Here is a 16,371-nt window from a genome sequence, read left to right on the forward strand (position 1 = left end):
AAAATTAAAAACAAGTGTGAGAATCCTCAGTTTCATTCTTTTATTTTTTTTTGGGGGGGGGGGTGTTTCAAGACAAGGTTTCTCTGTGTAGCTTTGAACCTTTCCTGGAACTCACTTTGTAGACCAGGCTGGCCTCGAACTCACAAAGAACCACCTGCCTCTGCCTCCCAGTTTCATTTTTAATACCTGTCCACTTCTAGCTCTTTGGAGGGTTTGGATAGGACTTCAACCAGTATTCTGAGAGGGAGGGCCACAGTCTTAACCACAGTGGCTCTTAAGCCATTTAAAAAACTCCTTCTCGGGTGTTACCGCTATTCTGCTGTGGAAAACCAATTAACCATAAATAATTGACCCTGAGGTTAGCTGCCCTTCATATCTCACAAATGTAACCAGGGACCAACCATGCTTGTGTTGAGGGACTAGGAGTTAGACAGGGTCTCACTGCATAGCCCTGGCTGGCTTGGAACTTTTATGCAGACCAGGTTGACCTTGAATTTACAGAGCTCTGCCTGTCTTAGCCTCCTGTGAGCCACTCTGTCGGTGCTGGGAACTGAACTTGTGTCCTCTGGAACAACAGCAAATGCCCTTACTGGCTGGACATCTCTCCAGGCCAGATTCAAAACATTCTATGTCATTCAAGGACGACCCACGGGAATAGTGAGAATCAAAGGGAGTGGGTCTCCAAAGTGAAGGCACTCACTAGGTCTCTCAGGACTGAAGCACACACAAAGGAATAGTCTCCAACCTTTGAGTATAAGGGATGTAAACCACAAGTGACGGAAGGCAGGTGTGAACAATATGGAAACATGGTAGGGCCCTCCAAGTTAGCTCCCATTGTAGCAAGAGCAACCTGTAAAAGTCTCTGAATATTTCACCTAATAAAACTACTTGTTGGAGCTGGGTGTGGTGGCGCACATCTTTAATTCCACCACTCAGGAGGCAGAGGCAGGAGGATCTCCTGGTCTACAAATCGAGTTCCAGGTCGGCTAGGGCTGTTATACTGAGAAACACTGTCTCGAGAAACAAACAAACAAACACCCCAAATAAACAACAACAACAAAACAAAAAACAAAAACAAAGCCACTTCTTGACTTTGTCCAGTCACTGATTATGGGTAAAGACATTGGCCCGGTATAACACAGAACAGAGGGAAGGAGACCCCAGCGTTGTGAGGCATAAAGTCATTTATACTGGAGATTCCTGTTTGCACAAATGCATAGTAAGGCCTTATTTATTGTATATGCTACCCCTCAACACCCTATGGTGCAAACTTACAAAAGTGAGAAAGTGCAGCTACAGTTTCTAAGGCAGTTATGGAACAAATTTGATAACACACACACACACACACACACACACACACACACACACACACACCTCTACAAAATCTGCAACCATGGGCTGGTGAGATGGCTTTAAAGGCATTTGACACCATGCCTGATGATGTGTGTTTGATAACAGGACCCACATGGTGGAAGGAGAGAACCAACTCTTGCAAGTTGTCCGCAGACTTCTATGTGTATGCCATGTCATGCATGTAAACACACACATACACACCACACAAATTAATTAAAATATCTGCACATAAAAGGCATCACTGATTAGTTTCTTACCCTTAATAGATAAGAGAATTTTTTTCAGAGTAGACCTTAGAAAAAGGCAACAGCATGTAGTTTTATGAGTTCTTAGCCAAAGCACAATATTGTCAGCCTGAGTACCCAATGATCCCTTTTTTAAAATTTTTAATTATTTTGAGACAGAGTCTTATTTAGCTCAGGCTTGCCTCAAACTTGCTATACAGCTAAGGCTAGCTTGAACTTCTGATCTTCTCTCCTCCTATACCTTCTCAGAGCTGAGGTTACAGATATGTGGTATCAGGTCTGGTTAGTGCTTCCCTTGAATTAAGAATATATTGTTATTGTTATCATTCCTGTGTGCGTGCACAGATGTTTGCAGGCCAGAGGACCGATATTTTGAGTCAGTCCTCTCCTTTCTGGTGGTCCAACTCAGGTCATCAGGCATGTGTATTTTGCAAAAGTGCCTGCCCAATTCTTTTCTAAAAAGGACAATTTGCTTTGCAAGGGATTGAGCACAGAGCACTAACATTTGCTAAGCACATGCTCTACCTCGGCACTACGCCCCCAGCCACAGAGAGATTGTTTTCTGTTATAGAAAGCCCCAACAAAGGCACACCATGTGTGCAACTGGTATCTTAGCTATTCCAAGAGACCCAGATGGTTCTGAGTAAATTTAGCTGGGTGCTGAAAACAAGGTTTCCCCTATAGATCAAAATAATGTTACTAGAAAAAAAAATGTTGCTGGGCGGTGGTGGTGCACAGCTTTAATCCCAGCACTCTGGAGGCGGAGGCATCTCTGTGAGTTTGAGAGTAGTCTGGTCTACACAGTGAGTTCCAGGACAGCTAGGGCTACTCAGAGAAACCCTGTCTCTCAAAAAACAAAATCAAACAAACAAACAAACAAACAAACAAACAAACAAACCCCCCCCCCAAAAAAAAAAAAAAAAAAAAAAAAACCTTTGCAACCCTTCATTCCTGAGGGATGTTCTTTGTAAATCTCACATTTTATTTCATTAATTCACTGGAGTTCTGACTTGCAACCAAGGGGAAGTTGACTTAGTAACAAATTCATGACAGAGTTTTTTGAATCTTGTATACATGACAAAATCCTCAGCATCAGTGTTCTTTACTTAGTTTTTGTCCATGAGTGTCTATTCTGTGATGATGTTTATTCATTCATTTACTTTTTCTTTTTTTCTAAGATAGTCTTGTCCGGTACCCTAGGCTGCCCTCAAACTTCTGGCCCGCCTACCTCAGCATCCAGCATGCTGGGATGACAGCCGTGTGTCACCATGTCTAGCTCATCACAGCAATTAGCTGATGCTTCTCAACACGTATTTATTAATAGCTTGGCCAGCATAATTAAGATAATTAAAATAACTCTACAGAATGGTCTGCATATTCCAAAGTCATTTTGGACCCTCTAGTTAAAGGGCTGGAAAGAGGGTGGAGCCATTTTTAGAGGCAACTCCGTGAACCTCTTATTTAGTCAGCTAAAGTACAAAATGACTGTGAAAGCTGAGGGAATAGAGATCAGTCTTTAGGGATGGCCAGAGCCTCAGTGGGCAAAAGAGCTTGCTTTGTGAGCATGAGGACCTGAGTTCAAGTCCCTAGAAACCACATGAGAATACCTAGGAACTAGGTAGCTTGGTGTATGTGGCAGTGAATAAAACTGACCCTGTCTCAACAAGGTGGACAGGAAGGACACAGGGACATGCATACATAAACATACATACAAACACAATATTAGAATAAATAAACAAATAAGTGGGTCTTCAGTAGGTATTAGTAGGGGAAAGGTGATTTAAATATGCTGTAAGACTGGCCAGCAAGCTAGCTCAGTGGGTAAAGGTGCTTGTTTCCAAGGCTGAGGACCTGAGTTAAATCTCAGGGACCCACTTAATGGAAAGACAGAACTGACTCCTGAATCTGTCCTCCATAAGCACACTGTGAAATATGCACCTGCTTGTGACATATATAGAGACCACACACACACATACATGAACACACACATAGACTCATACGTGTGTGCGCACGCGCGCGCGCGCACGTGTGCACACACACACACACACACACACACACACACACACACACATACAATGAATGTCTGGGAAAAAATATATGTGATTGACTAGCTTAGCATTAACAGACAGCATTGTTCTTAATCTCTGAAGAACCAGTACCAGGTTCAGTGAGCCACAACTGACACCCTGCCTGGTTAAAACACAGAGCATGTGTGCAAATCCCGGAGCAGATGGGAGCACCCACCAGGAAACATTGCTTAGAAACCATGGCCACTGCAAATCATTAACTCCCTTCCATCCTCTCAGCCTCCTTCCATCGTTGCCTCACCCCATATTTTTCTTTTAAAGAGGCTAAAATACCAGCCAAGACTTGTCCTTGAAGGTGTGTTTATCACAGAGATGGCATCTAGGGACTTTCAAGAGAAATCACTTTACAGAGAGGGTGGTTCTGGACGTCCCTGCAGAGGGGGGATGATACAGCCATTCCCTTCGCGGAGCTCTGACAAGTCATTAGCCTTCCGAGGAGGCCTGTGGCTGTCCAGGAAAAAGGAAATCAACACCATTTTAGGCCTGATTTTTCAATGATCTTCTCACACAGAGGCTACTCCTGCGATCAGTTTCTCTGCATGTGTTTGTTGCTGAAATGCATTATCATGGCTTGAATGTGAAATGTCCCTCACAGGCTCATGGACTGGACACTTGGTCTCCAGCTGTGGTACTATTTTGGGAGGTTCTAGAAACTTCAGGAGCCAAGGTCTCACTGGAGGAAGCAAGTCTCTAAGAGTGTGTTTTTGAAGGTTTCCAGGCCCCAGCCCCTTCCTTACACTCTACTTTTTTTTTTTTGGAGCTGAGGATCAAACCCAGGGCTTTGTGCTAAATTCTCAACCCCACTCTCTACTTCTTATTCACCATAAAAACACAGATTTTTCCTCCAAATACTCCCAATGCCGTGACACCTGAGTGCATGGACCAAGTGACCATGGATTAAGAAGGTTGAAACTTGGAGCCAAAATAAATCCACCAGTTTCTTTTGTCAGGTAATTGGTCATTAGTGACAAAATAAAAGTAGCTAATTCATGGCTAGTGACATGCCTCAGCAGTTACTTGCCATACAACCCTGACAATAGGGAATCCATTAAAAAAAAAAAAGCCAGATGTAGTGGCTCATGTTTGAAATCCCACTGCTTCTCATGAGATGAGAGTTAGAGACAGGAGAATGACCCAGAAGCTCACATGTGCAGTGTACTGGGGCCATCAACAAGAGAGCCCCTGATTCAACACTGTTGGTGACGAGAACACTGGTGTAACACACCGGAGTGTACAGATAACCACATACAACAAATAAGTAAGTAAAAGTAACTAATGCATACATTCACAAAGGACACTCAACATCCTCCGTGGGAGCAGGAGATGGGGATGCACTCATGAGTAGAACTCAAGACAGCATCACTAGGCCACATGGAGACGGTGGGTGCGGTCACTCATAATAACAAAATGCTATCGCCAAGGAAATGCATTTTTTTTTTCTTTTCTTTTTTCAAGACAGGGTTTCTCTGTAGCTTTGTGCCTTTCCTGGATCCCACTCTGTAGACCAGGCTGGCCTTGCACTCACAGAGATCTGCCTGCCCCTGCCTCTCAAGAGCTGGGATAAAGGAGTGTGCCACCACCGGGTGGCTTTGAAATGCGTTTTTACTCCAGGGTTGCTAAAACAATGACAGAATTGGTGAAACATGGACAAGCTGATGACTGCCAGCATATTACAGCCCTACTATGTGCGGTAAGCACTGTCCTGAGGACACTGCATGGTCAGCATGCTCTGCATTCATAAGTACCTCAAGAGTCAGAACCATCAAGCCGAGTGACAAAGTCACAAGGGAGTGAAAGAACAGGTCTAAACCAGCTAAGTAGCTGAGCTGGGAATAAAGTCCTACTGCTCCAGTTCCAGAGCCTGCGATCTTCATCCCTGCACTGTCCTGTCTCTGTAGTGTTGAACACTGGCTTGAATAACATGGCAGGTGCTTCTTGCGGGGAAGAGGGGGCTGTGCCAAGCAGAATTCTTTCCGGGTGAACGAGACCCCAAGAAGAACAGTGTATAAAACAGGAGTGCCCATTGTCCCAGCAGGGAGTCACCACACAGAGCATCTGGCACTTGGGCCAGTGACCACACACCCTCCTCCAGCTTGGTGAAATGAACTCAAGAACACCGTCTCTGAGGATGCCCCAGCATGGTGAGAAAAGCCTGGGGACTGCAGCCTTCAGAAATGGGCCAACTTAGCATCTGCCCTCCAGATGAATTTCACCATTCATAGAGTTGCATGAGTCTGACTCTCAAGCCTTTCCCATGACTGAAGTCAAAGAGAAGACCCGCCATTGACTGGGCATGAGTCATCTCACTGTATCTTCCTCCCGTGAGTCCTCATTTGCCGTCTGGGATGCTGGCTGATGAACTCTCATGAGCTCTAGGCTGCAGAGCATTGCTCTGCCCTGTTTGGCCCAAGGCTAGTCAGTGATTTTGCTGAACTTCGTACATCAGTCTGCTGAGTGGCTCTGGCCAGCTGCTAGCTCTTGGCAGACTTCTAAAGTGTCCTCATCCAAAATGCTCCAAGACCCAAAGGTTGCTGGCTACCATCTGTCATGAGCAATCCATCCACAGAAGCACCAAAAACGGCTCCATAAACATAAACACAAAGACCTAGGTAAATAAACAAGAGAGCTGAGCTTTGTTTTTTTAGAGCGAAGTACAGTGGTTTCCCACAGCAGCAATTAGGTCTCTTGTCGGGGGTGGGGATGGGGGAGGAGAAGACAAGTATTTGGAAAACAATTGCAAATCTAGTGGAATGAATGGATTCTAGAAAGTGGTGAGGGAGGGGTGTCATGTCTCATGGTACAAGACTCAGCGGGTAACTTTTTCAAAACTCAAAAGGTAAGACTGTCCTGGCAGTTCCCCACTGTAATCCTAGTCCTTTGGAGGCAGAGGTAGGAGGATCATGAATTCAAAGCCAGCCTGGGCTATGCAGTGAGTCTCAGGCCAGCCTGGGCTACGTAAGGAAACCTGACACACAAAAGGACAAGCTGAAATCCCCTCTGCTCCTACTCCATCCAGGCTGACAAACAACCATGGTAAATTTGCTGTCTGCATATTTTTAAAATAAAATTGGTTATATAATATGTAAATAATCCATAAGCAAAATATTCCTAAATTATTTTTAAAATTTTTATCAACCTTATTTGTTGTGTATGTATGTGCATGATGTGTGCAGCCCAGTGTACATGTGGAGGTCGGGGGATCAGCTGTGGGAGTCAGCTCTCTCCTGTCCCCATGAGTCCCAGGGATTGTCAGCTGACTGACTCCACTTTCTTTGTGTCTGTAACACAAAGAGAAAGAGGAGAATCTCTTTTTGGTTCTTTGATTAAAATTTGAACTATTTTTGGGCTTTTCTTTTTTCCATCTGATTTTATAATCAATTTAGGACAAGCACTACCAATGCCATGAGTATGATCTCCCACATGCCAGGCATCGAGACTTCAGAAGCCAGGAGTGGTGCTGCATGTCTATAACCTCAGAACTCGGGAGGCTGAGGCAGGAGGTTTGCTACAAGTTTAAGACCAGCCTGGGTGACAACGTGAGATTCTGCTTCAAAACCCCAAGAGTTCTGGCCAGTTTTGTTTTTTTTCCCCTGTCCCTTCAGTTGTGTTTGTCTGTTTATTTTACTGTGATTGAACATAGGATAAACATAGGGTCATCTGTAAGTGTGGGTGTGCCGCTCTCATCGGGTCACTGTGGAAAGCATATTATGTCCCTTTGTTCCCTCACTGTGTGGTGTGAACTCTACTCCTTGTGGGACTGGGACAGTGTAGAATCAAGGCGTCATCTCTGGAACGACACTTAAATGGCAGCAGAGTCTGTTCCCCAGCACTCAGCTCATGCAGTGGTTTTAGCACACACTGATGGCTTCCTGCTGTGGGAGTTCAACATGGACATCCAGATCCTGATGCTTCATACTTGGTCATTTCCTTCCTAGCTCCGACTCCCAGTTTCCCAACTATGATTCACCACTCTCTCTTGGATTATGTGGCTTTGGACCAGTCTGGTTACTTGTCTTGGTAAAGATGGTAGCAGCCAGCAGAGGTGGACCTTTCCACGTTTATCACAACAGGGGAGAAACAGGACAAACAGAAAGCAAACACTATTTTAAGCTATATCTACTACTAATGATGAATAATAATTCTAGTTGGCATTGTGACTATACCTCAGGTTCAGAGGGCCAACCTTCACCCGGGACATACCTTCCTCTGGCTCATTTTTGTTTGATTGTTTTCTAGTTTGAAACAGGGTTTCATTCTGTAGCCTGGGTTGGCATAGAACTCACTAACCAGCCCAGGCTGGCCTGAAACTGAAATACTCTTGCCTCAGACTCCTACCTGCTGGGGTAACAGGTACGAGTGACCACAATTCGCCTGTTATTATTTTAAATATTCAGCTCTCATGGGGTTAGAGAGATTGCTCAGTGGTTAGAGCACTGGCTGTTCTTGTAGGGGACCTGGGTTCAGTTTCCAGCACCCACATGGTGGTTTACAACCACCAATAATTCCAATTCCAGGGGAATCTGATGTTCTCTTCTGGTCTCCATGGGCACTGCATGCATGTGGTATACATACATACATGCAGGCAACACACTCATACACATAAGACAATAAATAGAAAATATCTTTTAAAAAAAATCCAGTTTTCAGATCACAAATTGTACCACAAATAGGAACGGCTTCCTCATCAGGAATCAAATAAGACCTACGTTTCTATTGTCCTCAAACTGGTACTTTTGTTCAGATACTGAGGGATGTCATTGACTTTCCACTTCATAGACCCAAGTGGATAAACATCTTCCCAAACTGAAAATGGGGGTGTTTCGTGCAGCCTTATGTGTTTATTTTTGTCATGTGCTGTCTTATTAGAGAAAAATTGGGATTTTTGTAGGTGTCTGCCTATAAAAATCGAAGGTTAAAAACAGAACCATAAAGGTTGACAACGTATCTAAAAATAAAGCAACTGCCTTTTCATCTCCCTCTAATCCTCAGTTAGAAGCCATTGAAGGAGAAGATGACCACCCTCAGAGACCTGGAATCTGGATGCTCTGGTTCTCACTGGCAGCCCTACTTCACAAAGTAATCTCAGCACACTTTGCAGTGTGTCAATAAATTACTTCAGCGTGTTGCCCTCTGGATGTTGCAAACACCAATCATGAAATAAACTTTGCGATCACCAGTGTGAGATCCAACCTGGGATAAACCCAGATCTCTTGATTCTTCTCCTTTTTCTTTTTGGTTTTTCGAGACAGCGTTTCTCTGTGTAGTTTTGGTGCCTGTCCTGGAACTCACAGAGATCTGCCGGCTCTGTCCCCCCACCCCCACAGTGCTCCCAGCTCTCCTGAAACTACAGATTCCCCGTCCTCTAGCTGCTTACTCTCAGGGTCACTACTTGGGCTCAGGATGAGAGTATTTCTGGCCACATCTCCAAGGCAATGCCAGCTGAGTCCAGTTCAAGTGTCAAACAGTTGATGCAGTTCACCTAAAGGTGGCCCAGAAATAAAATTTGACTTCTCTGGTAAGATTTGTAGTTGACTAAATGAGATGGTGTAGTTTCCTAAAACCAAGAATGTCTCAGTGATTAAAAATGAGTCTTAAGGGGCTGCAGAGATGGCCAGTGGTCAGAGCATTGGCTGCTCTCCCAGAGGACCCAGCACTGATTTCTAGTACCCATATAGTAGCTCAAAACTCTAACTCCAGAATCAGGGGATCCAATCCCTCTTCTGGCTTCTGCAGGTACTTCATACATGGAGTACCCAGAGGTACCTGCAGCCACAACATCCACATATGCACAGATAAATAAATAAAAATGAAAAGGAGGAAATGAGTCTCAAGCCATGCCTGGTGGTACAAGGCCTGTAATCCCAGCTAATGAAGTGGATGAGACAGGAGGATTGGCAGTTGAAGGCCAGCCTGAGCTACAAAGGGAGTTCAGGGCTAGCGTGGGCAACGCAGTGAGACCCTGTCTCAACATGCCATGTAGAATGTGGGTGCAGTCACATGTGTTGCAATTCCAGCTGGGGAGGTAGAAGCAGATGGCCCCAGGCTCACAGGCAGTGACCTCTAGGTTCAGCGAGAGACTCTATCAAAAAATAACATGGGGGTTGGGGATTTAGCTCAGTGGTAGAGCGCTTGCCTAACAAACACAAGCCCCTGGGTTCGGTCCTCAGCTCCGGGAAAAAAAAAAAATGTGGAGAGCAGTTGAGAAAGACACACGCCATTGACAACTCTCTCTCTCTCTTTCACACACACACACACACACACACACACACACACACACACACACAGGTCTTCCTCAGGACCCTAGAGTTCTGGAACCTTCTCTCTTTTGTCACTTGTGTCCCTGGATGATTTTACTTGACTCATGGTCTAAATCTCTGTGAACTGTGGCTTCACATATCCAACTGCCTACCTGCCATTTCCTCTTGAAAGTCTCATAGAACCTCAGACATCACCTTAATTGTCCTCTCAGAATCTGTCTCTCTACTGTTCCCCCGGAAGAACAGAGACACCATCACTGACCCAGGTCAAAGGCTAAAACAAATGCTAAATCAAGAAACTTCTGCCCCTTTCTCACACACCATATCAATTCCAACAGAAAGTAAATGTTTTGAAAACATACCCATTTCTCTTGGTTTTGTTCATGGCTACCTTTCCAGCCCAAGCCACCATCTTGGTTTGGATTATAGCAAAGCAAAACAACAAACAAAAATCCCCATACTTGTTGATCAACAATTTTTTTTTAAACAATTTGGACCATATCAAAATTTCATCAGGAAAACACCATTAATCCAAGTACAGTCACCATGGAGGCGATGGTGGTGTATCAAACATGTACACGGTATCTTCTAGTTTATGTGGTGTTTTCCTGCAAATTCATTTCCAGGAGCCCTCCACACTTGCCAGCATTATCAATGTCATACTCTTTGATAAAGAAACAGAGTCCCTGATTGGCCAAAGCAACTGCCTGCAGTCAGAGATAGACGTGAGCACTGATCCATCTGCCTGCATCATAAGGAGCAATTCTGCCACCTTTCATTACAACACAGACAGACTGGATACTCCACACTGCAAATACTTCTTCCAGGGATGGCTCTGTGAGAGAGCTTAATTTCCTGGAACTGGAAAAGAATAAGACATCCTTTTCTTCTTACCAGAGAGAAGACTTTGCTCCAGGAAGAATTATGTCCTTGGTGATACACACAGCTAACAAAATATAGACAGGCTGATGCTTATAGACAGACAGGCTGATGCTTACAAAAATAGACATTCCCCCTCCCATTTTTCTTTTAGTGTGAATGTGTGTCTGTATTTGTATGTACACACACACACACACACACACACACACACACACACACACACGGTTTGATGTTGGGATCATCTTGGAATACCCTCCCACCTTAGTCCTTGAGGCAGGGACCTTAATCAAACCCAGAGCTCTCTGATATGGCTAATCTTGTTAGCCAGCTTGCTTGCCTTGAGGATCCATCTCCACCTTCTGCGGCTGGACTAACAGGTGGGCTGCCATAGTCACCCAGCATCTAGGTATGTTTCTGGGGATCCAAAGTCTGGTCCTCAGGCTTAAAAGCCTGTACCATTTCCCCAGACCACAAAGATCTTTTGGGGATGCTTCTGCTTTCATGAGAATGAAGACAGAAAGCCAACTGGACAGCCTGGTTTACTACATAGTTATATATAACTCTGTTGGTGCTCAGCTTTTTTGTCCCTTAGATCACCTGGGGGGAATGTGTTAAAACATCTTAATGCCTATATTTCACCTATGATCAGTGAAACCATGGTCCCTTGGGCAGGGACAGCAGCATAGGATTGCTGAGTTTTCTGGATGATTTCAGCACAAAGTCATGATTAGAACCGCTGATTTAGACTGTCACAGTAGGTGAGGGTGGCACATTCTATATATATCCCACGAAGAGAACAGACGAGGCTGAGCCACAGGGTGAACACATTTGGGGAAGTCAGCTTTCTAGAGTGTTCCATCATTCTTTCTGTTGAACAATCTGCACCTGTTACCAAATAAACAAAAGTTCCAGAGGGACGGGCTCTAAGTAGTTAAAACTTCTCAGTGAGATGGTTCAGCATGTAAAAACACTTGCCTGATGTTTGACTCCTGGGACCTACATGATAGGGAGACAGAGGCAATTCCTACAAGCTGTTCTCTGACTCCACGTGTGTGCCATGTTCATGCTCTTACACACACACACACACACACACACACACACACACACACACACACTAATAACAACAAACAAGTTCTTAGGTGAGCTGGGTTTGGTGGCACATGTCTATAATCCCAGCAGCTGAGAGGCTGAGGGAAGAGGATGATCCAAGAGAGAGGACAGCCTGTGTATGGAGTTCAGGAGTGAGGACAGCCTGTGAATAGAGTTCAAGGCTAACCTGGACCAAACAGACAGGCAGACAGACAAGCAAGCTAGCTAGGCGAGGTGAGAACTGCTACTTTGAATGCTGCCTTGTTTAGAAGAGGAAGCAGAGGCCAGGCTGCCCCCATTAACCTCTTGGCACACTGTCACCCTGAAGCAGTTGTTACGGGAGTGGTCTCCCCTTCAGCAAACTGGGCAGTGCTGACCACTGACTCTCTCCAATCCAGATTCACAGCCTTGGACAAACAACAGAACCTTGCTTTGGCATGGCCCCATCCTCTCCAGCGTTCATTAAGACCTAAATAATTTCCATCAGTTTGTGCGTGAAATCAACGGGCCTCAATTTAAGACAACTTGGCCATTGTGTCTCGGCTGACAGAACCACAGTTTGAAGGTTTCCACAAACATACACTTACCCGTTTCTTCTTTAATGAGACTATATTTCTGTCTAGTCATCTTGAAAATGTGTTTTTACCAGGTTTTGGATCACATTTATGACTGAGATAACTGATAATAAGATAGCAACATGCACTCCATTCAGCCACTAATCAATGGGATTATTACCAGACTCTTTCAATTTAATTATTGCTTCTTATCAGCAACCATTTCATTAAAATTTTGGCAGGTAGGGGTGGAAATGGCGCAGATAGATGTGTGAAGGATGGTAGCTGAATGATAAGCCCATAGACACAGAAAAGGCAGAGTTTATTAAATAAAGAGTGAAATACCCACAATGCACTGCTTTCTACACTCTGCTTCCTGTACCCCGGGCTGAACAAAGACATAGCTGAACAAGGTGTGGGCTTATGGCTTTGGCTCTGACCCTGGCTGGATAGAGTTACCTTGTCGTCATTAAAATCAGATAAATACGCCCTTGTGATTTGCAAGCATTTGGGAACGTGAGTGAAATCCACAGCCTTCTTTTTCTTCCTCCTGGGGTCAACATTAAAGTGCTACTGATACGTAAATTAGAGAAGGGTACAAGACAAGGGGGGGCAGGGGGCGGGAGGGGCAGTTTGGGGGGCACATAACCAACAAGTGGAGCCTGGACTCTGCTCCAGTGGCCCCAGGAGTCGCACATGGAGACCTGGCAGTAGTCAGGCAGAGGCCAGGGTAGGAAGGCTGACTTGTCAATCAATCTGTGAGGCTCAAGACACCTCCTCTGCAGCCTCACACGGACAGCTGATTTGAAAGAACTCACAAAGAATGAAGCTAAGAGAAGAAGAGAACAAGGAAAAGAATTTGTTTGGAAAGACTATTTTTAAAATTACTCTTATTATTGCTTTGTATGTTGCCTACACATATGTCTGGGTACCACGTGCATGCCTGGTGCCCAGCAAGGACAGAAGAAGGAGAGTGTCGGATCCCCTGGAACTGGAGTCACAGGCAGGTGCGAGGCATTGACTACGGGTGCTAACAAATGAACTCGGGTCTTCGGCAAGAGTAGCAAGTGCTCTTAACCTCTGAACCATCCACCACGCCAACCCCCAAACCCACATTTTTTCCCAACGGTGCCAGGAGGAGCAGTTCTGGCATCTGGTTTTTACTATGCTTTTCCTGGTCGCCTAGAGCTATGTCAACGGTCAGGCCCATTTTAATCTCCAGCAAGCAGCAAGAAGAACACTGACATGGAGAAGGCCATGCAGCCATTAGAAACCACATGTGAGAGCCAAGAAGAAGATGGATCAGTAGGTAAGCTGCTTGCTGTACAAGCATGAGAACCTGAGTTGGGATCCGGAGCACCATTAAGAAGAGCTGTGCATGATAACCTTCCACTTGCCTGTAATCCCAGTGCTGGTGAAGCCGAGACAGGCAGATCCCTGAGGCAGCCTGGCAGAATCAGAGAATGTCAGGTTCAGTGAGAGACGTGTTCTCAAAAACTAAGGCTGAGAACCATTGAGAAAAAGACACAGTGTCGACCTCCGGCCTACACATACATCTCAAGTGGGAAAGAGAACACCATGCCTCGTTAAAAATAGCATACTGTATGATTCAATTTGGGGAGAACTGGTTAAAAACATCACTAATATCTTGTAATGTGAGTCAAAGGGATATGGGTATTCATCTCTGAATCATGGGATTGCTCTTGGCTTTCCTTTAGAGCTTTGTTTTTCATTGCCCATTTTAAGTTTTAAAAATTGTATATTAATTTTCCAATCAGAAAAGGTCATGCTTGCCAAGATTAGCATGCACCATTTGTGACATCATTTTAGATATTGTGGTTTTGATAAAGCTGGCCAGCAAAGTGCATGGATTTTAGGCTGTGGACAGGGAGACCCCTCTCTATTTCCTTTGTGTGACCACATTGAAGTGATGCTCACTATGGAGCTCCTGAACCTGGTGGCAAGAGAGTACCCCAGCTAATGATATTATTCTTTCTGGAAAGTTCCAGAAACTCTGGAGCAGGCATATGGCTGAGACCACATGTGAGGAGATCAATTGAGTACTCAAATTTTTTTCTGGAAAGGTCAAAGTTTCATGGGTCATGTGACAACCACTCACCTCCATGGCTGAGAAGCATCATACATACTGGATGAGTGTGGCTGGATACCAATAAATCTTTATTTATAAAGACAGTAGTTTGTCAGAGCAGTGGATGTGCACACCTTTAATCCCAGCACTCAGGAGCCAGAGGCAAGTGGATCTCTGAGTTCGAAGCCAGCCTGGTCTACATGAGTTCCAGGACAGCCAGGGCTACAGAGAAACCCTGTCTCAAACAGAAAGAAGAAAGTAGAAACATTTGGACTGGGGAGATGGCTTCGTGGCCAAAGCGTTGGCCATACAAGGGTGAGGGCCAGAGTCTGGTCTCTAGGACTCATATAAATGCTGAGTGGATGTGGCAGTCCGAGATCCCCAGGACAAGGGGCTAGTCAGACTAGCCATGCCAGGCACTCCGAGTTCACCTGAGAGATGCTGCCTCAATGAATAAGGTGGAGAGGAAGAAGATGAATACCTTGAGGGATAAGATGATCAAAGAAGACATGAGACAACCACCTCAGGTCTCCATCTACACATAATCACACACACGCATATGCACCCTCATGCACATGGGCACCCATTCACACATGAACACACACACACACACACACACACGCACACACACACACACACACACGCACACACACACACACACACGAGCATCATCCACACATACCTATGAACAGAAAACCAAACCAAGCCAAAACGAAGTAGTTTGCCATCACCTGATGAGTCCAGCTTTTCTGTCAAAATTCAAGAAGCAGACATGACCAAGTATCAGCTGGTCAGTCCTTGCTCAGACTATTATAGAAAGCATCCCCCACGCATCTCCCATTCCCAGATTCTGTTCTGGCCATTGTGTTTGGCATACACTTCTCAAGGAGTACTGGAATTTGCCCGGAGCTGAGTGTGGTAGCCCAGGCCCTGCAACCCTGGCACTGGAGAGGTGCAGTCAGAAACGGATTCAGAGAAAGGGGAGTTTCCATTGTCCTCTCCACTTCTCATGGTGCAGAGAGGCCCATTGGAGAGACACACAGATTAGAAGAGAGAAAGCTAGACTACAAGGTAGACCATGACTAGTCCCAAAGGTCCAAGGCCGGAACCTCTCTGAGGTCTGACCAGGGCTGAGCGAGGTACTGTGACCTTCAGAGGCTAAGACTTGAGCAATGCACCGAGTCAGGGGACTACATGGGGGGAGGGGAGCTACTCACGCTATCATTGCTTCCTTTGTTGTCCTCATACTTGGTTTCTATGTGGATGGAGAATTTCGGCAGGAAGGAACACTGGGGAGAAAAAGCAGACTCTGATTAGCAGTGCAGTTCCCTCTCGTCACGTCTTTAGTGTGCCTCGGGGCTGCTCACTTGACTATTAGGTTGGGAGCACAGGTCCCGACAGAGGAATGGTAAGATATATTATACATTCTGCAGAAACCACTCCCAGGAGCACCATTTCTTCCAGAAGTCAGTAAGCAGTGTTGGGAAAGGCAATGGCCCAGAAGCATATTTCCAGTGGGAAATGTGTGCTGTGGATCCTGACACCCATGATGCAATGCAGGTGCCTGTTACAGAAGCCAACTCCAGGTCTGGGGAGCTCACCTGCTCACCAGAGACCCCACCCTAACCCCTATGTTAATGGGTATACAAAATTAGGGAGGTGGCACAGTACAACCTTGAGATCAGAGGTTATTGGTCAGCTAGGTGTGTGTGAGGACATGTATGTGTGGCATGTGTGTAGAGATATGTGTGTGTGCATGCACATGTGAGCATGCACGGGAGCATATAGATGCTGATGGTCTCTGCTGGATATATTTCT

General features: G+C 45.3%; 1 protein-coding gene across 2 annotated transcripts in view; it reads right to left on the reverse strand.

Moving 5' to 3' along the window:
• The window catches only part of Pitpnc1 (phosphatidylinositol transfer protein cytoplasmic 1), a 257,679-nt gene that overhangs the window by 73,136 nt on the left and 168,172 nt on the right, over positions 1 to 16,371 (reverse strand). For both annotated transcript variants that reach the window (XM_036196376.1, XM_036196377.1), the window contains exon 5: positions 15,771 to 15,842. In XM_036196376.1, coding sequence (XP_036052269.1) covers positions 15,771 to 15,842 — 72 coding nt within the window. The remainder of the gene's footprint in view (positions 1 to 15,770; positions 15,843 to 16,371) is intronic.

The sequence above is a fragment of the Onychomys torridus genome, chromosome 8 (genome assembly GCF_903995425.1).
Source record: "Onychomys torridus chromosome 8, mOncTor1.1, whole genome shotgun sequence".
Lineage (NCBI taxonomy): Eukaryota > Metazoa > Chordata > Mammalia > Rodentia > Cricetidae > Onychomys > Onychomys torridus.